The sequence below is a fragment of the Plectropomus leopardus genome, chromosome 11 (assembly GCF_008729295.1).
Source record: "Plectropomus leopardus isolate mb chromosome 11, YSFRI_Pleo_2.0, whole genome shotgun sequence".
In the NCBI taxonomy this organism is placed as follows: Eukaryota; Metazoa; Chordata; class Actinopteri; order Perciformes; family Serranidae; genus Plectropomus; species Plectropomus leopardus.
This window is the reverse complement of record NC_056473.1, coordinates 3,790,631-3,813,946: the sequence shown is the minus strand read 5'-3', so window position 1 is coordinate 3,813,946 and position 23,316 is coordinate 3,790,631. Positions and strand designations below refer to the sequence as shown.

The following is a 23,316-nucleotide window of genomic DNA, read 5'->3' as shown; positions in this document are numbered from 1 at the left end:
CCCATTTTGCGACCACGGAGCACAAGTGCAACTTAAAAATCTTTGCAATCTATAAACTGGAGTTTGTTTCCAGCTCGCAGTGCATGAATCCTCATACCACAGTTACAATTTAACTTTCTGCTAACGCTAACATCCAACTGCTGACCGGAAGCTTCTAGTCCACAGCAGAAACACCAACACTTTCGGCCGGAGACGAGCTGGGTCCTTCAAAATAAAAGCACCATGGGTTCTCCTTTGATTTATCTAATTATAACAATACTTTATCTAACTTTACTATAACAGTGCTTTATTGAACTGTATATATTAGCATTATAACAGTATTTTATTAAGCTTTATTACAGTAGTTTATGTAACTTTATTACAATACTTTATTTGTAACTATAGTTTATTTAATAATTTTGTATTTTAGTATTTTACAGCAGTTTAGAAGAGATTTCAAAATATATATCGTGTATCGCAATATAGCTTTAAAATACTGTGATATTATTTTACAGCCATATCGCCCAGCTCTAACAACTAGATTAAAATGCATATTTTTTTTATTGCAATGTATGGCATCAAAGCATATCTGGCCCTGCGGCCATGGTCAGCATTTCTGCTCCTTTTAATCGCAGTAATGATGTCCCTTGGTGTGACTGTGTGCCGCCTCTGTCAGCGGCGCCACTGAACCTCTCTGAGTGGAGGTCACTGTAGCACACGTGGGTGGGCTCCCCCCACGCTGCAGGCTAAGGTTTATGGTGAGTGACAGAGCACTGGGTCAAGTAGATGCCTATCTCTATCTGCAGTAACGACAGCTTAGCCAGCTAGCCGGCTGGAGGAAACGACCTGCCGGCTGATTGCAGAGGAACCACAGCCTTTGTATGAGTGTGCGCGAGCCCCGTCTTTATGGATCCTCGTGACATTAAAGAACTGACAGTGACTCAGTCTCTGTCATTACACGTACAGAGAAAGGTGTGTGTGCTTGTCAGGGGGAAGATCACAGAAATGTTCAAAGTGTGTAATAACATAAGAGACATGCTCACCGTCCGGTTACGACAAAACACAGCTTGCACATGCTGTGTAGGAGAGCGGAGGCTTGCTGGAGGAAAGCAGACATCTTCGGGTGCTCATCTACAGGACCTTGGATCGACAAGAAGCACCCGTACAGCTTGTCAATCAAACCCATGTTGACTACATAGCTGGAAGAAACACAGGAAAAAAAATAACATGCAGTGGTTAATGGTACTTTCCCTAAATGTGAAATGTACTATAGGATGGCAAATTCTTTTTTCCTCTTTAGTTTATAAGAAGCTCATATTGCAAAACTGGAAAATAAGCAAGCACCCACACTTCAAAATTGGGAAACATCAATGATATATCACCTGCGTATTTAAAGCACAATGTCAGAAGAAAGCAACACAGAGACACAATTTGACAAGATCTGGAGCTCAGTCTATGACGCTCTAAAGATTGAGTCGCAAATCACCCAGCACCCATTAACTCTAAGGAACCCAGTGTAGCATATTTATCCTGTCTTGTTCATCATGTGTCTGTGTTTGTGTGTGCCTTTTTGGATATGTATGTATTTGTCTGTGGGTGGAGATCAGGCAGGGGTGTGTCTGTTTGTAGTGGACAATAAGAATGTATAAATTTGTGAGTGGGGATACAATATCTCGTGTGACGACCACTGTACATGAATAAGTAACTCAAACATAATTATGTAATGAAATGTAATTTCTTGAGGAAACAATGATAATGTAACATGGATGATGAAATGTACTGTATTCAAAACAGCGCTCATTTAATTAAAGAAATAATTAGAAATAAATAAATAAATATATTACGGGAGACTTTTTTGTGAGAAGCTCATCTCACATAGGCAGACAAAGGCCTTTACTGTGCATACTTCCACAGCTCTGCAGCTGAAAGCTGATACCTCACCTAAGCCCTCCACCCCCTGCTATTACCACGATATCTCCAATTTGTCTTTGCCAATGACAGGTCTCATGATCATGTTCTCTGTACTCTTTCAGCCACAAATCACAGCTAATAGTGTCATTACACGGCTGTTGTGGCCCCTGTGCCAGCCCAGCTCTGGGCCCTTGAAAGTGTGCTGACCTGGGGCCGTCTTCTCATAGCTACGGTATGCTTGGACCTTTGGGCTCAGCTCAGGCACCAACAGCTTACGAAAATCTATTGAGCAGTACAGCTGCCAATCAAGGCTCTTCTACTAGCTGATGAGGTGACTCTGAAGAGGCCTGTCACGATTTCATGTTATTGCAGGGTTTCCCACACATTCACTCATTTGTTGCGAGCCGCCACAACTAAATCATCTGCCGCCACAAATACATTTTTTGAGCTGGACTCTTTACTACAAAAGCTTTACTGCTCTTTACTGCAGGGTATAAGACTTTTCTCTCTTTCAAAAAGCTCCTCTGATCACCTATGGACGAATTGAAAATATTGATCAACCCTGCAAGTGACAAACAGCTGCTGAGGAAAAAGAAAGACGTCATGGAGTGCTCTGCCTACTGCACTGCATTCATGGACCCACAAAAACCTCCAATTTTAGAGAAGACTTATACAAAGGGACACACAGGCATTTAAAAGAACATTGGTAGCTATCCACCACACATACACTGTGGGAAATATTGTATCATCTAAGTTCAGTAAAAATGATCAAGGTCATGTCCATGTAACTTATTTTTACATGCATGTTTGTTTACATTAGAATGTCACCAAAATTGACCATGCATGATGCCAGAATAAAAAGCAGACTTTCTGCTAAGACTTTGACACAGTGCCTTTTTCATGGGGACTGAAGCCTCATTCCCACTAACAACTGGCTTTTTAATGAGAATGCGTACGATCGGCATTCACACCTGGGTCAAATGACTCTGCAGTAGACATGACAACGGCTAGATCAGCATTGATGGCAACACAACACCCTGGTGAATGAAATTATTTCAGCTCCTTAACCAGCGAGATGTAGTAATGCGCAGTTACTATTTATCCGTCTCCTCCTAAGCAACACTAAAACATTATTCCAAGCTAGTCTGCACCGAGTTTGAAAGAGAGACTGAATAAGTCAGAGATATATTAAGAGAAAAAAACACTGAATAGTTTTGAAAGACCTCTGTTCCTGCTGCTGTCTACTGTTTACCTGTTCTCCTGCCTCTTCATGGGGTCAAACTGACACAACAAAAAAACAGTCCCCACACACAAAATCTGACAGAAAGGCAGACTTGTCCACTGCAACAATGTGTCTGAAGGCCGCGGGGAAAGCAGTCTATCTAGCTTTATGTTTTAATTTTGGTGGAAAAGGGGTGTAAGCCAAATGAACGAAAAAAAACATGCTAAGACAGATTACTGTAATTTCTTGTTGAATTAAAAGTTTATGGCTCTTTGAGAGGGTGTACTTGCATTATTCTGCTATTGTATTTTCATTATAACAGTGGCATAAAATGGCCTTTACATGACAGTAATATTGTTTATCACAGTTACTTCTGGGACAACATATCCTCCAACAGCAGCAGCTATTTTTACAGGCGTAACTGCCATGGTTCCTCATTTTACCACTGCCTTGATTCTTGGCTTCTTTCACATACCTTTATTGTTAGACTTGTCACTCATTGAGGTGCTCTAAAAACAGGTGATTATGACCATTCTCAACCTCCACTGCAGGTCATCTGACACTTGAACCGAGTCCCATTGTTTTGACTTGATCCTCTTCCACAACTTTACTCGAGCTGAAAGGATCTTTCCTCACACCGACTGCTTTGTTCAGTGCCTGCTCTCTGTTTGACAGCCTGCTTGGTGGTCGAACTTGCCACTCGGTGCCTCAACATTTCTGACAATGATAGGGGACTAAAAGCACTAAAAATCCAAACAGAGAAACTGGTAATGAGAGGAAAGGAAATGGCGATCTCCTCTCTGTGATATATGGGTTTGCATGATGGGAGAGTGTTGCAAAAGCCAAAAATGTTTGATCTTTTGTCCTTCCTCACGAGCATATACATTATATGAGGCAGTTGAGGTAAATCTTGTGCTCGTACTTGGGATTACCAGTCTGACGACACCATTTTTCTCAGGCCCTCCCCTGTCTCCAGGGTTACGACTGGGTCAGTGGATGAGAGTGGTGGGCCTTTGCAGCTGCTCCGTCCAGATGAATCATTGCTTGTGGGAGGGATGGTGGAAAGACTGCACCCTTCCACAAGTCTTCATCAAGCCTGGCCTGCCTTTCCTCACAGCCCACATTTCTCCAAAGCAGCTCCGACTCCTACAGCCCAGCCCCGCATGGCAAGCTCCGACGCCAGGTTCAAGGAGACCTTTCAAAGCTTTGGAAGTGCTCTGTGTTTATGCTACTTTGTGGCTGCCCCCTGGAAACTGATTTTACTTGAAATGTGGCGCTGAATGTGTGGAAAAAGTACAAGCTGGACGAGTGCCAGAATACACCCTCATTCTCACACTACTCCCATTCTAACAAGACACCAGTTGGACCATTTCCAGGAAATCTGACATTTTGTCAGCTTATTCTTTACAGAAGGCACGCTGTTGAGGAAATCAGAGGTTGACCAACTCTCAAACTGGTGAAGAGGAGTGGAGGAGGGATGTACTACAGGAGGTAAAAAGGTCGTGAGATGAGAAAAAGAGGTGCCATATAGGAGGAGAAGCAGTGTGAGAGTCAATGCAGAGCGCTGGAAAGAAAATACCTGATTAGGTCTTGTGTGCGAGTGTTGAAGGATTCTGTGGCAGAGCTCTTGACCTTGGCATCTGGGGAGGAAATCCATGTGTTTTCGCCTTGTCCAGACTCGGAGATATGCGGCCACAGGGAGCCCAGGATGGTAGCGATGTTCTGCAGCAGGCCTGTCGTCAAACCCTCAAAGACTTGTTTGTTCACACTGCGCCCAAAAATAGATTTGTCCTCATCTGGGACATATAGCTGCAAGAATAGAAGAGAAAAGAATCTTTACTTAAGGAAGTCTACCTAACAGGCTTTAATAAACCTATTAATAAACCTACATTTGTTTGATAAACCCTAATGCTGACATGCTGCATTAGAAATCTGACAGCATCCAAATACCATAAGACATAATAACAACTGTTGATGGCGATATAAACAAAAGACAGGTCCATTTGAAGGGCAACTTTGGTATTTCTCAACATGAACCCTATTGACATTTTTTTTGTTTGTTTGTTGTGTTTTTTTTTTTGTCAAAGTGACTAATGGTAACAATATTTCTTAAATTAGTCCAGTATTGAGTGAGACTTCTGCAAAACAGGCTGCAATATAACCACTCATGCCATTTGTGCACAGTCAGTTAATGGCACTTTTTGCCACTGACAGGCTCAGGTTATTATAATAAGTGTCTGACAACAGACCTGTTTTTGTTGAAGAGTAAGATCCTTTTTTAAAACCATAAACAGTCCCAATTGGCCAATTCTGCCAGACTCCATTTAAATAAACACTTATTTTGGCATTCATAGAGCCAGCATATTTTCACATATAATTAGTTGAATTAAGAGTTTAGTATAACTAAAACAGGATAGGTGATTGTTGGAACAGTGTAAAGAAAAACCAAGATGGTTTTTGAAAGTTTTATTTTGTTTTCTTTACTGTTTACTTATATGAAGTCTGGCAGGTCTGGCAATAGTGACCTGACTCTTCTCCGCTTTGCCCTTTGGGGTAAATTAAGTCAGAAGGTCCAAAACCCAGCACCTAATGATTATCTAGCACTGACAAAGTTGTGTGATGTTGTATGTTGACTGTCATCATAAGTAGTGATACTGAGATTGTTGAATCTCAGATGCTGAGATCGCTACTGGTTATTACTTTGGTTTCAAAAAAAAAAAAAAAAGGGGGGGGGAAGGGGGGGGGGGGGGTTGTGCGGCACTTCTTCTGCCACTAGACGGCAATACCTGTGACCAATCACACCTGAAGCACTTTTTGCACTTACTAAGGGTTTTTTCCTTAAGTCTAAATTCTTGCTTGCGTTGTACGTCGCTTTGGATAAAAGCGTCTGCTAAATGAAATTGTAAATTGTAGAATTGTAGTGATTTAGGGAAGGTTTCTGGTTGAACAAAATGGATCTTATTTTCCCCTGTAGGGATCCTTTCCATATGTTGTCAGAAACAAGAGTAATAATCTATATATAACAGTGGCAAAAGCAAGTACATTAAGAGGATGTAAATTTGTGGTGCACATATGCCCCAAGTTGTTACATTGCAGCCTGCTTTGTGGTCACCATCTGCAGCCCTCTCATTCAATACTGGACCAGTTTTTACTACTGGTCACTGAGACACAAAAACATGGTAAAAAGGGTACAAACTGAAAAGAAAAACAAGGTTATCAATTAACTTTAACCCTTTGAGACCTGAGCAAATAGATTTGATTTCTTTCAAAAGCAGGGGACATGGCAACAAACAACTTAACAAGACATGGCCAAAAAAATAGCAAAAAAGTTACAAAAAATACCTGAAAATAAGTTTAAAAAAAAGTGACAAAAAAACAAAAACAAAAAAACAAACAAGATGACCTAAAAAGTACTCACATTGAAAAAAGTGAAAAAAATATTTTATATTTTATTGTATTTTCTTTTCTATATAAAATATTTTATAATATTCTATTTTTTTGATTATTTTCTAATAATCCATCTTCTTTAAATCTAATTTTTAGGTCATTTATTTTCACATTTTACTAATTTCTTGAAATTTGTGGGACATTTCTTGCCAAGTTAGTCATTGCCTCTTTTGCCCATGTTTTCTAAACCTGCTCAGGTTTCAAAGAGTCAAATTGCTTGTGAAAGGCACCTAAACGCAGCACAGGAAAACTGATGTCCATCCATTTTTCAAAGGGTTAAGAATGCACATTAATAGCCACTGAATGCAAGGATTACCATTACACTCTGTGTTTTTGTTAAGAAAAAGGTTTTCCCCACATTGTTGGCATGACACACAGTTTAGTGAATTTTTCATTCACCATGTATAGGCCAAATATTTGTAGATTACCCTCCTGTGATTTGTAATAGCTACAATAAAACCATATAAAAGCTGTTAAACACATTTCCTCAGCCACATTCATGACAAAAAAAGCTGATGTAAACAAGTCAAGATGTGCCATGAACGAGCTCCATGCTGACATAATGGAAGCCCAAATAAAAAGGCTGTAGTAAGAAATTAAGCAGTGCAGTAAGACTTTTCACATTTGCATTTCCCCACAAACTTCATGAGACACATAAGCAGAGTTTCACATTTAAAATATAGTGCTACTGGGTAATGTGGAGAACCCTGCAAAGGAAAAACCTTCTCATTTGGTCTAATGGTTGGGGTGCATGCTGACAGCATAGGTAAATCCACCGACATTCTCCACAAATCTAATTAAAAGGGTACATGCTCATATGGTGCTACCCCCACAGCTCACACACATGCATACCAGAACATAGACATGTATACGCACTCAGTCAAGCAATAAAACACAATAACAAAAACAACTAAATTTAAAACTTCTGACTTGTAAATGAAATTACAGCTTATTAAAGCATGGTTTTCAGGAGCATGAATAATTTTGGAGTCTGATTCTTAATCCTCATTGAACACATGGAGAGCGGTTAGTTTGTCTCCTGTAGTGCTGTTGGATATGTCAGTCAGCAGAGCAGCTGCTGGGATATGTTTTATATAAACTGAACCATACAGGCGAACCTCTCCCTGTGTGCCCTAAGGAAATATGACTGCTTTGGATTGGAACTTGCTCACTAGAGAAGGAAGCCCCAGAAGAGTTCATGCATGTACCACAACCCCTGTGCCTGTGCCTTGTCCTGTCTCTGTTGTGAGTGTAGGCGGCCCCAGCAAGCCGCCACCGTTAGATGTTTGGAGTGGGCTGATGTTTACAGTCCTTCTTACAGAGTGCTGAAGGATATGGGCTGACATGTCGCCGCAATGCAGCCTGCCTGCCTGACTGACTGACTGCGCTCTCACATTCCCTCAGTCAGGAGGCATCTGTGGAGAGGTTGGGCAACGGTTTGTTACACGCTAAGCTTGTGTCTCGCTCTGTCTTTCATTAACACTGTGGCAGGAACAGACACCAACAAAAAAGACAGGGTTTTCTCAGCGGTCAACGCACTGTATATCAACAGATGAACGTAAAGAAAACAAGGAGGGTCTAATAAAAGGCTAAATGAATGTGTGGATACATTAAATAATGTTAGTTTGATCATGCCTTGAATACCCTTTATCTAAACATATTGAGCATCTGCCTTACATACGGTTCCCACTGTCAAGAAACATGAAGTCCTCCTGAGCCAAAGACAAGGACACAAGACCACGATGAATGAGGCTTGGGTTATAATTTTGAAAAAATCTAGGTTCCCACAGCGAATTGCACCTGCAGTAGGTAGCCTCTTATTTTTTGTTGTGGGGTTGTAGCGAACACAGTTCAGAGCTCTGTGTTATAATGTTAGCTGTTATGCAATTATGTGTCCTAAATTCAGTCAACAAGATCAATAGCCACAGATGTCACCGGTTGCTCTGAAACAGTTGTGATCCTGTCGGGATTCTGTAGAACTTGAGTTTGCCATTGGAATGTCAATTCTGACAACCGTATACACAACAACCAGACATTCTGATGCTGGTAACAGTTTTTATTCAATGTCTAAAGCTTGCCTCCACATGTGTATTGGTTCTGGATGGCTAGCAAACAATGCCACTTCTGTTGCCAAAATGGGCGTGCATGTTTTCAATGACGTAGGCTGTAAAGGGATCTAGGTCTACCAAATTTTAAACTACTTAAATAAAGTCATGGAAATGGAGTAAAATATTGTAAAAAGTTTTGAAAATTCCTTAAAAATCAAATTAAAAATGTGTCGGAACCGTGTTTAGATTAAATTAACTTTATACAAAATTTAAATAATACCAGTCACAGAAATATTGAATCTCATTACATCATTTGTCAAACATCTTGTATTTGATGGCAAATCATGTCTCAGTTATTTGCCAAGATGAATAAACTTACTGTTAACTGATGCAGCAGCAGGTCCATGAGGAGCGCTATCTTGTTGCTAAACAGCACGTAGGAGCAGTTGAGGGGGCAGCAGGAACACGCTAGGTAGTAGGTATTTACAGCAGCACAGAGGGATCTAGCACAGAAAGACAGAAATGTGAAAAATAGTTATTAATCACAAGTTAAAGAAAAAAGAACACACCTCAAGGCAGGCTGCAATTCGTTAAAGAAACACTACTAATGGGATGTAAAGGCCTAGCTGTGGGCATTGACAAGACTATCTGCAGTCATCAGGAAACCAAACACACTCCTCTGTATTTGTGGTTCCTTAAGGGTGCAGTTTGTCTTCACAAGTCAAAGGCATATCTCGCTGACAGCGCGAGTAAGGAAGCTGATTTGAGGAATAAAACACTCATATCAGCTACTTAGGCGGAGACTCCCCTTGCTGCAGCCACCTTGAGAGGAGCGGAGCGCAATCTCAGTCCCATCTTGGCTGAGATGGTGCAGCATTTCCGCTGGAAAGATAAAACTACTCCTCTCAGCAGCTCCTCACAGCCGCCAGGCAGCCCCAGGCAGCAGCGGCCAGTACTGAGGCAGTCAGCGTGCCTCTGTATTATGTCTGCTCTAAAACAAGCCCCAGAGAAGATTAATGCCTCAGATAACTGACCAATGGTTCTGCTGTGACTACTACTCCCCCTCGCCCCCGTTTCATCAGTTAATATTTTCTGACAACTGTATATTTTAGCCATTGGCGGAATGGCGTGTCCTATCTGCTCGCTGGAAGAAAGGAATCTGCCTCTCCAGTGCCTAAAGTAGGCCATGTTTATTTCAACTGGTAAACATTTTGATATCTACCGAAACCTTCACATCTGCTGCGCGTTTTCGGTCAAACCACGTTGGCACAGGAAAGGAAAATAGATTAGGCTGAGGCAGACCCAAGTCTGTCAATAACTTCCTCCACTCTGTGCTCTGCATTTGCCAGTGGGCGGATCAGTCGTTTTGCTGTATCGTTATTGACATTGCAGAGTAAAGCTGTCAGAAATGGAATGTGGTGTTAATGTGAGAAGCACTATATTTCGAGTGATCGGATAGTGTCCAAAAACGACATCAAAGCTCACTTCCGTCCACCTGAAAACAATAACAGAGCCTCTTGCAAATTGTTAATGTCCTACATGGCAGCTATACTGACAGTAATTTTATTAAAGCATAAAGACGGAGAAAAAAAGTTAAGCCATAATGGTTAAGAGCAGTGATTGAGCAGTCTATTTGGAGCAAGAGGTGAGGTAACATGAGATCCGGACCAAACTATGCCGTGTGCAGCCACGCTGCATCAGGACTCAGATTATCCAGTGAACACAAAGATCAGCTTCTATGCAAATACCAAAATGACGACTCAACTGCTTTTCCTTCAAATACTGTTTTATAATTATATGCTTGACACAGCTTATGAAATTCAAGCTGTAGTGACTGACATGCACATTCCTCCAAAGGACAGGAGTTACTTTCGGTGCTTTAAGTCACTATCCAGGTATTTAAGATCATGTGCCTGTTGAGTAAAGTAGAGCACAATAGTCAGGATATCATATGACCTATCAGAGATAAAATGACTGGGCAGGACTGACTTGATTACTGTCAAAGAGCTGTTTCAGAACGGCCAGATAGAGTTCATCCTGGTCAATGGTAGCAGTCAGGTTACACCGGTGACAACTGAGATTTGGTGCTCGCTTCATGATAAATGTTTGTGTCTTTACAAAGTATTCCTGAGAAACAGTGCTGTCACCATTTTTTTTGCTTCAGTCTTTCTTGGAATGCCGCCATACAAGTCACCAAAATGGGATATTCAATCTTCCCTTCAAGAAGTAATGAAGAAGGCAGTTATTTTCTTCGAACTTTGAAAGTTCTGGTAAAGATTTAAGGAAGTTTTAGACCATTAGACTAGAGAGACAATGCAAACTTTCTGACTCAATAAAGGCAACCATGCCCATTCTCCTATGTAATGTTCAAAAACTACAACAAGAGTCAAGGACAAATCATGAAGTTGTGCATATATCATGTTGTTTTGTTTGTTAGATTTGTTGCAGGCCAATCTTGGAATCCCTCGATTATTGTCTTAAGATGATAAAGCCTCTGGGATAGCGGCCCAGGAGATTCAATGTAGCCAGAAGATAAACAGGCCAAGACTTCATCATCTGTGTGCCGTTCCTTGTTTACAGTTTGATTTGCAACTTAAGACAGGTCCTGACAAAATTTCAACTAATTTCTATATACAAATAACTCCATAGGAAGGCAGATAAACTAGAAAAAAAGCGAATAAAAAATCTAAATCGTCAGCAGATAATAGTTGATGGGCTCCGAGATTGTATTTTGGCCAATGGGTTCTGCATTTTTTGCTCGCCACACAAACTGTTTACCTGCAGGCAACCAAAGCCCGCTCAAAACTGATTGGTCAATACTACTAAGACTACAAATGGACACCATGATGCTTCCAATACCAATATTTTAAATTGCTGTCTACAGATTCTGCATGCACATACCTGAAACGCTCACTGTGACTCCTCAACAGGGAGCACACTGTATTGTAGAAGTCACCATGAGGAGCGCTGCAGTGGCAGCAAACAGGTAAGGGAATTGAGAGGGCATCCCTATTAACTGCATACCCTTCTTACTAGGGGTTAACTTTAAAACATAGCAATTAATAACTCAAAACTTAACTCTCTATGAGGGCAAAACAGCTAAACACACAACAGTTTGTAACAATAATAACTGTACATTTACAAAATTTGTTTGTTGAAAAATATTATTTTAGTCACAACTGATACCATGCAAACTATCTTGTTAAATAAAAATTTCAAAACGTAAATGCCAGTTGTCAGGGGATAAAACTAACTATGTTTTGATCCTTACAAATCAACACTTGATAGTCCAGCAATGGTGATGCAGTGCTAAAAAATTGTTTAAATCAGAAATAAATTAGTACTGTGATCTTAAAATCAAAAGTCTTAGATTTAGAGAATCATGTGTGAACTCCTGACAGTAGAATAGGGCAATACAAGTCTTAAGGGGGGATAAATACAGTGATGTACCATGAAACTGTCAGAATCTTTAAAAAACCATGATTCAAATTTTAGGTCATACTGCCCAGCACTACTACAGATTTAACACTGCTATTGACATAAACTTGCCAAACTTACAATGAAATGAAGCAAAAGGTGTGTTAATTCCATTCTGTTTTCAATGTTGTTAAGGTGGTTTTGTAATGTTAAGCCACATTAAACTGTCTTTCTATCTACTTTAGAGACTGTTTGAATAATCTTTCAGATGCAGTTTGACCATGTTCAGCATATTGTGCAAGAGACAAGGAACTGTAAAAGTTAAGGTTTTAAAGATAAAAGTGACATTTAAAAAAAAAAAAGGACTAATAGGAATGTAGTTTTACACGCCAGTGATATTAGGGTTTTCTACATTTTAATTCAAGGAACGGCTGTATTTTCTCTCTACAACCTGATAAGTATATTCTAATTAAATCACTTGACTTCTGTCAAGACAGATCGGGCCCTCTGGCTTTACAATCGACTCACTCAACTGCTCATGTAATGAGCATGCAATTGCTGTGTAACACAGCTAATCAGGCTTGTCTTTGGTCGTCTCTGAACAAATGAGGAGGCTGTCACAGGCATGTTTGAGTTATGCCCTTACACCAGAACGTACAATGAACCATCACAGTGATCTGTCTTTGGTTTCCTCCCACCTAATTGAGCTTGATGAGCACGACACCTGATAGTCCGCCCTCTCTGGGAATCTCGCTATCTCAATACCCCTCAATGACAGCTCCAGTCAAAGATTTTGCGGAACAATTTGTTAAAGTGCCACGCCACCCTGTCTCATGTTACACAAAAAAAAAAAAAATTTTGTGGGGACTGATGTGTGCCAGTCTATCTGAGCGGGTGACATTCCTCCACCTACGCCACAATGGGGTTCTCATTACACAGATTGTGCTTCACATCCCATCCAGTGCATTATCAATCTGAGAACAATTCTGCTTTGAAATTGGACTTGAGAGAGAAAAATAATGAGCGATGTATTCTGCCCACCTACACAAAACAGCTTAACCTCACGCAGCCGGGGAATACTATTTTACCTGTATTCAGATCCATAAAGACATGAGGCCAAGAGGTAGCGGGATGGAGCCCATCTGATCCTGCCTGCCCCCCCCGCAGCCCTCTCGGGGCCCTACCTGGGTGGCCAACAGCCCTACACATGATAAAGTGGAGGCTTGGTAGAAGAGAGGATTGGGTGTACAACTAACCTCTGAATTAGATGCCTAGTATTCAATTATTGGACAATTTTAGGGGAAGGCTAACAGACAAGGCTAAAAGAAAGCATCCAGATTTCATTGCTGTCAGCATAAATCACAATTAAAACCTGTGATCAGTTGCATCACCTCAAAGAGATTTAATGTTTACTCCGCTGATCACAGATGAGGCATTTAACATCTGGTCAAAGCATGGAATAATGTCAATGTATGATCTCTTCTGTGACAATGTGTGTGGCTCTTTTGAGCAATTAGTACAAAAATTTAATATTCATAGAGCTCATTTTTATAGAAATGTGTAGCTTAGAAATTTTATTGACTGTAATAATGACCTCTTTCCTTCGTGTCCATCTCCATCACTTTGGTCTACATTTTTAATTGTAAACCAGATGCAAAACTAGCTACAGGTATAATTGATCAGTTTTTGAGCAAATATAAGCTGATGACACTGGAGTCACTCAAGAATAAATGGGAGGGAAGGAACCACAGCCACCTGTATATGGACATTGGGTGAGAGAGGTCATGTACTATGTCAAACTAGAGAAAATTCAATATACTATAAAGGGCTCAACTCAGGAATTTTTTGATGCTTGGAAGCCTTTCTTACTCACTTTGGAATTTTAAATGCAGATAAAATGTATTTGTAGTGTGTAATATGTGAATAATATTAATTTTCATAATAATATATATAATAATATATTTTGTCCATCTTTCAACACACAGCCATTTATCATAGTAAACGACCAACTCTCAATCCATTTGACAACAGGACAACAAGCATGTAAAAGGCTCTTTATGCTTTTTGTCACTGCCTTGACTTATCAACCCTGAGATCTGTGCTCCTCAACCTGAGTCTCACATTTCTCGCTCTCTCCGTGCGTTTCCTATGTGCGCAGTGGAGCCTGACTGGAGCGACGCTGCAGAAATCTGACCAACTTCCAGATCAGGTTGAGTCCCTGCCTCTTAAACAGGGTAAATTTGTGTTCAGGGGAAGAAAAAGAATCCTAAGCCAAAATAAAAGGTGAGGAGCAAAATCCATTTCCTTGTGCTGTCAAACAATCCCTTCATTCACTGCCATCTAAATGACATTTAATTTGATTCTGCTGTTGATCTCTCCGATACCCTGAGTGCTTCCAAGACATCTACCCTGGCTGTCGTGCCACACTGGCCAGGTATGAAGGGGGAGAAATCTGATGAGCCGTCACACACAGCGCGCGCACGCACGTACGTACGCACGCACGCGCGCGCACACCCACCCACACACACACACACACACACGCACACACGCACGCACACACGCACGCACGCACACACACATACACACACACACACACACACACACACACACACACACACACACACACACACACACACACAGCGCGCGCACGCACGTACGTACGCACGCACGCGCGCGCACACACACCCACACACACGCACACGCACGCACGCACACACATACACACACACACACACACACACACACACACACACACAAACAGACTTTGACAAATGGTGGAAAACATCCTGAAATAAAACCATGGCTAGCAGGTCTGATTTCACAGGATACACCAGGTCATGTGAGACAGTGGTGGAAATACAAATTGGGTTAACACGCAACGTCCAAAGACTCCTAAACTCGTCACCTCTTTAACTGATCGTCACAGCTCTGCTTTTCTTTTTAAATCACTGGAAACTGTCAACATACAGTAAGACCAAAATATTAGAATAGAAACTTCTGAATTCGATTTTTTGCAAACAAAATTAGCATAGATGGGCAGGTCTGATCTATTAGTTTTACATCCAGTACATAGGTTGTTCTTCCTTTCCTCTGTTCAGTGATGCCTATTAGAAGACAGTCTGTGACAAAACAGCTTCAACAACATCATAGTGGTTATACTGTTTATGTCACTCGTAAAAAAGTCTGTACATATGATGAGTATAAAGACTACATATACAGATATCAATTGTGAGGTATAATTTTCTAATTTTAATTTGCTTGTTGTTGGATGAAACGGTTAATGCATCTTAATATAGTGGAGAATTTTATATTCTTATTTCAATTTTAATAAATGCTTCTTTTTTTGTTTCCTTTTTCCCATCTGTGTAACCATTAAAATAAGTGTTCAATTATGAGAAATATGTGGGCAATATATTGATATTATATCTATATCATAATATGAGTGGAGATATCATTTTAGATTTTGGATATGCAATTTCCTCAGTGCTGTATTTTCCCGGTTTTAAAGTAGCTGCATCGCAGTAAAGCGATGTCATTTTCTGAACTTACCAGACTGTTGGAGCCACTTAATTCTATCCTCTTTACTGATAAGTTTTGATCAAAAATCTTTTTTCGCATATCATCCAGTCAGAGTGGGAAATACACATCAAAATGGATGTGTAAGGGTACTCTGCTTGCTCTAATACAGACTCCTCCATCTGAATTTGAACTGAGGCCAATGTGAACCGCATAGAAGCAGACAGACATGACCTTGACCCCTTGTGTTTCTCTCTGTTGTTCCCCTGGACCTCTGTGTGGATGGAACCTTACTTGGCATCCATTACCTTTTTTTTGTTTTGGATCATCAGTATTGATATAGAGGTGCACTCAAAAAGGAAGATGTGTCTACAATTTGATGTATACAGGCTAGCAGAGCAGCTCTCAAAGCTTTGCAATGTCACAGCCATTACATGTGTGATGTTAAACTGCACCACTCTGATCCTGTTTGTTTTATGTCTGTGCCTTTTATCGTTCATTCAAAAAATAAATACAATTTTAAAAAGTTTAAAAAAAGGTCACCTAAAAAATAGAGCTGAAACAATGAGTCGCCTGACAGAAAAGTAATCTGCAGTAAATATTTTAAAAATTGAATCACTGTTTAGGTTAAAAGACATCACCCTAGGCTCTGGGGGCTTGTGACGGGCATCTTTCATAATTTTCTAGAAATGTATTGACTGAAATTAATAATCATAAGCTGCAGCTCTTAATTATATTAGGAGACAGATATAAATAACGATGGCGCTGAACGATTTAAGCATATCAATGTGGATGAATTACTGAGAAAAATAATTAAAATAATGTAAATTATCTTGCTTAATAATTAAATGTGAAGCAAAATTAATTGTGTTCACAAAAGAAAGGCATGCTAACATTTAAGATGTGGATTGTGTGAGATATCAAGTGAGCATCTGAAGTTAATGACAGCGGCTGTATAAACCCTGATCGAGACATTCCAGTGACCACAGGGTTACACCAGGACATTAGTGGAGCCTCGCAGAGGAATTAGCTCATTAATGTAATGGTAACAATATGGAATCAGCCTCCCCAAGGAGAGATATGGCAGGGGCATCTCCGCAGCTGCCTTTTTTGTAAATCACTCAGCTTATCTGGTAGGAGGAGGTGATCAATATGGCAGCATCACTGTAAACAGATAATGTAGCGCACTCTGGGGCTAGCGCCTGTACAGCAGCCCATTAGGTCACACAGCCATCCAGATGACGGATAGTGATAAGTAGACAGCCGGGCTGCATCCTTGTGTTGCATCTCGTCACCAGCCCGACTACACAGACCTGACTGAGGTGCATTACAAGGTTAAAGTGTGACCTCTCATGCATTTAACATGGCTTACAAAACAGAGAAAAGAAATCTGCAAAAAAGATTCATAAAAATAAACAGTCCTTTGGAGAGTGCAGCAGAGTTAACATTTATTTGCAGTCAAAAAAGCCAATGGTAATTTTCTATTGGAATTTGGATCATTGCAGAAAATAAGCTCTGTGGCAAACAAATGTTTGATGCTTACATGTTTTGTTTAACAAGATAATCTTCACAAATTAAAACCACTTTTATGATTTTTGAAGCCTAACTGCAGAAGTAAAAAGCTAACATTAGGCTATTAACGAACTACACTACAGTCATATGACTTAATGTTGCCACCATAAGCAGGCTGTAAAGCCGTGTTCGGCGTGATGGCATTCTGTAGTCTCATGTAGTCACTTGTTAACAACCATTTTTTTTAGAGACACATAAAAGTGTCAAAGTTTATGAGTGAGAATTGAACTCTCTCTTGCCTGCTCAAATAAGGCCATGGTAAATAACACTGAAGCTTTGGCTAAGGCAATGGAAAAGCAAAATTTATCTTAATGAATCAGGTTGGAAATACTTCTTTGATTCACATACTAAATTGATACATCCGTTTCTGCTTTATGTGGATATGTGTAGGTATGTTTAAACATACATATTGAATATATGTACACGCAGTGCATTTATTAGTGACAGTCTTATAAGTATTATTATCTGGGTAAGACCAAATTTTATTTATTTATTTTGTAATAATTAATCAATTAATCATTTCATCATACATATTTCTGTGTTGTTGTTTTTTAAAATTATTTATTTATTTATTTATATTTTAATTAAACGACTTGGACATCACAGGTCATTCTAAGCCAGCCGGGGTGGGGAGGAGAGGGAAGGTTTGGAAAAAAGGTTAACTTTTCTTCTGAAGTGTCAATACCCACAAAATTTGGGAAACACATGGGTACATATGGATGTGATGCGGTTATGTATATATGGTTTATTATTATTCCCTGCACGAAAATAATTAAAAATTTGATCACAAAAAAAATGATTGAGTTGAGATGTTCATGATTGGGGTATTTACTGACGTATTTGTTATCGTAGAACAAAATGTCAAAATCTCTTGATCGTTAACGGCAGATCTTATTTCAGGCATCTAACCAAAAACTCATTAAAAAAAAACAAAACAAACAATAGACTTTGAGAAGGGGAAACTGGGAGTGCTAACATGCTGACTCATTTCCAGGTGTTAGGACTCATTTCTGCATCACTCTATTTGCAAACACAGTTGTAGCCTGAAAAATGTTAATTAATTCACCCTAATTTTAAATTAATTTATGGCACTATGGTTCTACAAGCTCCAGAGCAAGCTGTCTGAATGTACACTACAGAACATATTGTATATACATACATATATGAGGTCAGGATGAATGTCTCCACTGTGCTGGACTGATGTGTTCATCAGGGGCTTATCTCTGGTTCATTTCTCAGCTCTCAGCTGGCAAATCTCTCAAGGGTCCAGCACAGGACTGACTGACAGAGAAGCCGGTGAACTGAGGTAGCAAGCCCGACACTAAACAAGCTACTGAAATAACCTATTAGGCCTTGAACATACCGCAATGTGACTGCTGTTAATCTCGTGCTCGTGTAAAACTCCTCTGCAGAGAAGCTCATTTAGCCATGTGGCACAGGTTTGGTTATGAAAGAAAAGCCAAGCCAAATTCAAGACTGTTTTTTGATATAATTATTCTAGTGTGCAGAGAATCACAAAAGCCTAATCTCCACCTCCTCTGCCTTCACCACAGCATGTCAAGGAGATGCCTTAAAAGCCAAGGAGGTATTATGGGCACTTAAGCCAACACACGGTCATGCATGGATGTGCAAACAACCTCGGCAAACAAAACGCTCTTTCCAAGAAGACAGTCTCTCCATTTAGGATAATATCATTACTTCCAATTCAGAAGTCTGCTTGAAATTCCCTCAGATTACAATGATTGAGGAAGAGAGAGTACAAAAAATCAATATACATGTGATGCCCTTTAAAAGCCTTATAAATATAAGAAGCATTTGTCCATTAGCAGAGATTCAGAGACCAGTAAATGCTAATGAATGGGAGTGCAAGGCCATTCCAGTCCATTACAGAGTCCCACTAGTGAGTCCGGCAGCCTCTCTGAGGTTATCTACTGGCAGGCCATGCAAACGCCAGACCCACAACTCAAAACTACTCTGCACTCTAAATGATAGATGGGACACGTGTGCTTTTTGTGTTTCAAGAGAAAGAATGAGCTTAAATTGATTACGGGAATGGAAACACTCTCCATTTGTAGAAAAGCAGCGCTGTTACTCATTAATATATTTTCTGTGTATTTATGGAGATGAAAAAATGATAAACAGTGATACAGTATGTTAGCTGAGATTAGCACTTTGGGCAAAAACAAAGAGAGAGGAAATAAACAAGAGTGCTGTCACTGGGGTCAGAGAGAGGATACAGTCAAAGAGAAGTCACTGGGAAGAAGGACTGTAACAGCTGTTTGAGGCCTGGAGAATATTCAGCACAGAGTGGACACACATTAACCAGAGAGTTACTGTCTTTTAAGTTTTGTAAACACGTTTAGGAAATGCACAAACGAAAATCTGCTATTCTTTTAACATTTATTCCAAGTAACGTTAGTGTATTTGCGCATGGCTGAGAGTAAAACTGAGCTTGTATTTAAAGCCGATCTTAAACAACTAGAGGTGGGACTCACCAGAAGCCCTGCGATACAAAATGATTATGATCCTTTTGTCACAAGACAGTATTTTGCAAAATGCTGAGTATCAAAATCACATGATTTTTTATGATTTTTATTTTTAACTTTTTTAATGCAAATCATGTATGCAAGGAAAACTTTGTCAACATCTGTTTTATTTAATAACAGAGTTTTTAGTCTGTTCATCTCATTTTATTTATTTATTAATTTATTTGCAGTAAAATATATCGAGTGGACTGAAAAAGCAATTATTCTAGAAGGCTTCAGAAGTTTAATTTGCATTTGCAATATTAATAATTTACGTATTTAAAGAAAAATGGCTATTGTTATGTTGAAATAATAATGCCATGCAAAACATTGATACTATATCTATTTTCTCCACCAGCCCTACAGAAAATCTATTATGTTCACGTTTTTTAATATCATTCAACATTCCTAAGTATTAAATACTTGTAAAATTACAAATAGAGTTGAATTTTTTTCTAAATAAATAAAGCTAGTCCATATGTGTTTTCATATTCTATTTGAGTTCATCCTTTGATATATTGATGTATTTAGTCTGATAAGAGATTGCATCAGTATTTGAGAGAACAATTGATAACCACTATGGATGGACATCTATTCAAACAGTTTCTTGTGCTATTTTAAAGCAAGTTCACAAAAACAGAGTGTGTATTTCAGCAGGCTCATCATGCAGGTGCTGTTCATCACACATCATCAATAAATGCAGGCTCACGGGGAATGTCTGTCATTACAGAACATCTCTCCACACCTGTTCCTATCCTGACAATAAACCTAAACTTAGACTTACACCTAGTCATCGAGATCACTCTCAGTTGTGGCTACTGTCACGACTGATCTAAACAACAACTGGCCAGCGATTAAGAAATCAAACAGTTGCTATCATAAGCTAAAGAGACAGCTCACCCTGCTGGCTTCAAACAGAAACGTGATAAATTCATGATAATGAGCTGAAGGGCACAGCTATTTTTTTTTTTGTTTGTTGTGTGTTAAAACATTGTAATATATGTGAGCACACCTGCTGTTTTCATGTATTAAAATATATGATTATGTTAATTAAAATGTATATATCTTAATTTGGCAACAGTACTCACTTGTGAGGAATACGAGGAACTGCAGTGGGTGTGGAGGCAGCAGCGACGACCTGCAGAATTTGTTCCAGAGCCGACAGGCCGCCGCCCACTTGGAAGGCCACTTGGTCTGCATTGTTCTGTTGAGACAGAGAGAGAGAGAGAGAGAGAGAGAGAGAGAGAGAGAGAGAGAGTGTGTGAAACAGAGGTACAGTCAGGGGGACAACGAGCCACAGGCTGGACGGGGGGATTACACGGCTCTCACCAGAGAGGGAGCTGCTCTTTCTCCTGCAGGGGCGAGGGATTGAAATCTGAAACAAAGTGATCCCAAAAGTATTCCTGTTTAATCTCAAAAGTGCACAACCCGACTCCGCCCCAAAACAGTCGAATTTCAGGGAGAGGTGAATGCTTTGCAGGCTCCAGTTAGCACAGGGGGTGGTCTTGACGGATGATGAATAAGTGAAACTGAGAAAATGCCACACGGCCAAACAAAGACAGGAGCAATTAGAGAGCTTTGAAATAAAACAACTGTAGCTACACCGGTCCAAAAGAATTAATGGCCACGCCTTGTACTGATGTTTTCTGAAGAATTATTTCCATCTTTGTTTCCTCAGACACCTCAAACATGGTCAAACACTGTGAAAACTACTACAAAATTTTCAAGTCACTCTCTATCTAGCATATCATTAAGCAGTCTAATTAGTTTAACAGAAATGTGCTGCAATAAAACAAAATGACCAAAAATGCACCACTAATGTCCATGTAAAGCACATTAACTACATAATACACAATTAGCATGCACAATTCTTAAGTGCACTGTGTTTTGTGGCACTTTAGGACTTTTAATGATTGTAAATGAGTGTGATCACTCTTTTTATTAACATTTCTATATTTTCATTACTTTTTTAATGGTTGACTGAGCCCACTCCTTTTTAAGATGATCTTCATTGATACCTTTACTTTTACTGCTGATCTGGGTTGCTTTTAATTAAGTTTGGTTGTGTGCTGCTTTGATGTTCTATGTGCCTGTTAATTTTGTTTTTAAAATTGTTTTTTACTGCCAACTGCAGATCAAATTTCCACTTGAGGGACAGTAACTGAACTGATAAATAAAGGAATAATTAACGTGTGGTTCTCTAGGACCACATGCAGAATATCGTTACTCTGGAGTCGTACATTCATCTTCTGAAGCCATGTTGCTCTTACCCACAATGCTACTGACCTGTGACCTCACCACTTGACATCATATTGGCCACAATGCAATCAACTAAACTGGAGTGGTGTTACTCTATGCATTAAGACCTTAAATTAATGACAATACATTTAAGAAAACATTTTAAAATATCTCTGAGACACATTTTTATCATACTTTTTTTTTACTGCTTATAACACCTTATTTATTATCCTTTCAATGGCCTTTTAATGCCTTTATGAACTTACATCAATATGAATTTATAACTGAAAAATATACAATAACATATTGATAAAACTCTCTCTGAGACATCTAAAAAATGATTCTAACAGGATAGGAAACAGAAAAGCATTAGCTTCTGATCATAATCAGACCTAAGTTTATAATGCATTACTGAGGTAAGAAAGATGCAGCATTTACATTGCTCCACCTATTGTGTCAGCATTTACAGGGATTAAAGAGCTTTGTAATCCTGTTCAGAGACTTTTCTTCAACCTTTAACATGATGCAGCCTCACAAACTTGCAGACAAGCTCCTCTTACACACTTGTGGTTACTTAAGATGTGAAAGTTTTGCACTGATAGCAGACTTTTCTTACAATCCGATTTCGGTGGGTTTGATTTAATGGTCCCACTTCATAGTGGTGCCTTGGCTCTAAAAGCTGCATTCAGATTCTTTCATTTTTTTTCTCCTTCCATTGTCTTGTTCATTTTATTGTAGACTAAAGATCTTAGTGCAAATGTTTTTCAGATGTATGAATGTGTAGCAGAGTGGATATTTCATAGACTATTTACTAGAAACTAAAGGTTATACACTCTAAAGCCAAAAATAAACCAATACATTTCAAAAGGGTACAAATCCCACACTTGCTGTAATTACATGGCATTAGCTGGTTGACAACCAGTGCAGTCAATGCCTGTCTTATACAGTTTGACAGATGCAGCATGGTTTCTAAATCTCATGTAACAAGTAGAGCTTTTTTTGTAAATATGAAGGAGGCTGTCTACACCTGGTATTAAAATGCATTGCCATCATCCAAACACAACTGGACAGCTGAGACACCATCACGCCTGTGTCTGTCATGTGTCTCCAGCTGACAACTTGAGCTCTACACATGGTCATCACATCAACATCCTCGTTTGCATACTCGCTTGCCATGTTGGTAGCCGCATTTACACAGCCTGTTCAATGCAGGAATATCACGCCTTTATGCCACTATGTACATTGCGTCCGATCACGGAAACGAGGGACAGAGTGGTCTCGCCTCTGAGCCAGGAACAGAGGTTGTAACAGTGTTGAAATTAGGTCTGTGTAAAATGTAAAGCTGGAAAGATGTGACCATGAGCGGCACAACAATGTGTTTATGTATGCGACCTACCACAGGAGATTTAAAAAGCACCTGTAGCCATTAGCAGCTAATTCA

General features: G+C 39.6%; 1 protein-coding gene across 3 annotated transcripts in view; it reads right to left on the bottom strand.

Moving 5' to 3' along the window:
- The window catches only part of scaper (S-phase cyclin A-associated protein in the ER), a 90,181-nt gene that overhangs the window by 18,105 nt on the left and 48,760 nt on the right, over nucleotides 1–23,316 (bottom strand). For 2 of the 3 annotated variants that reach the window (XM_042495952.1, XM_042495953.1), the window contains exons 23-26: nucleotides 20,726–20,841; nucleotides 8,987–9,110; nucleotides 4,692–4,921; nucleotides 1,023–1,178 (exon numbers count right to left, since the gene is read on the bottom strand). In XM_042495952.1, coding sequence (XP_042351886.1) covers nucleotides 1,023–1,178; nucleotides 4,692–4,921; nucleotides 8,987–9,110; nucleotides 20,726–20,841 — 626 coding nt within the window. Of the gene's footprint in view, nucleotides 1–1,022; nucleotides 1,179–4,363; nucleotides 4,595–4,691; nucleotides 4,922–8,986; nucleotides 9,111–20,725; nucleotides 20,842–23,316 lie in introns of those variants that run through there. The other variant, XM_042495954.1, reaches the window with a different exon arrangement.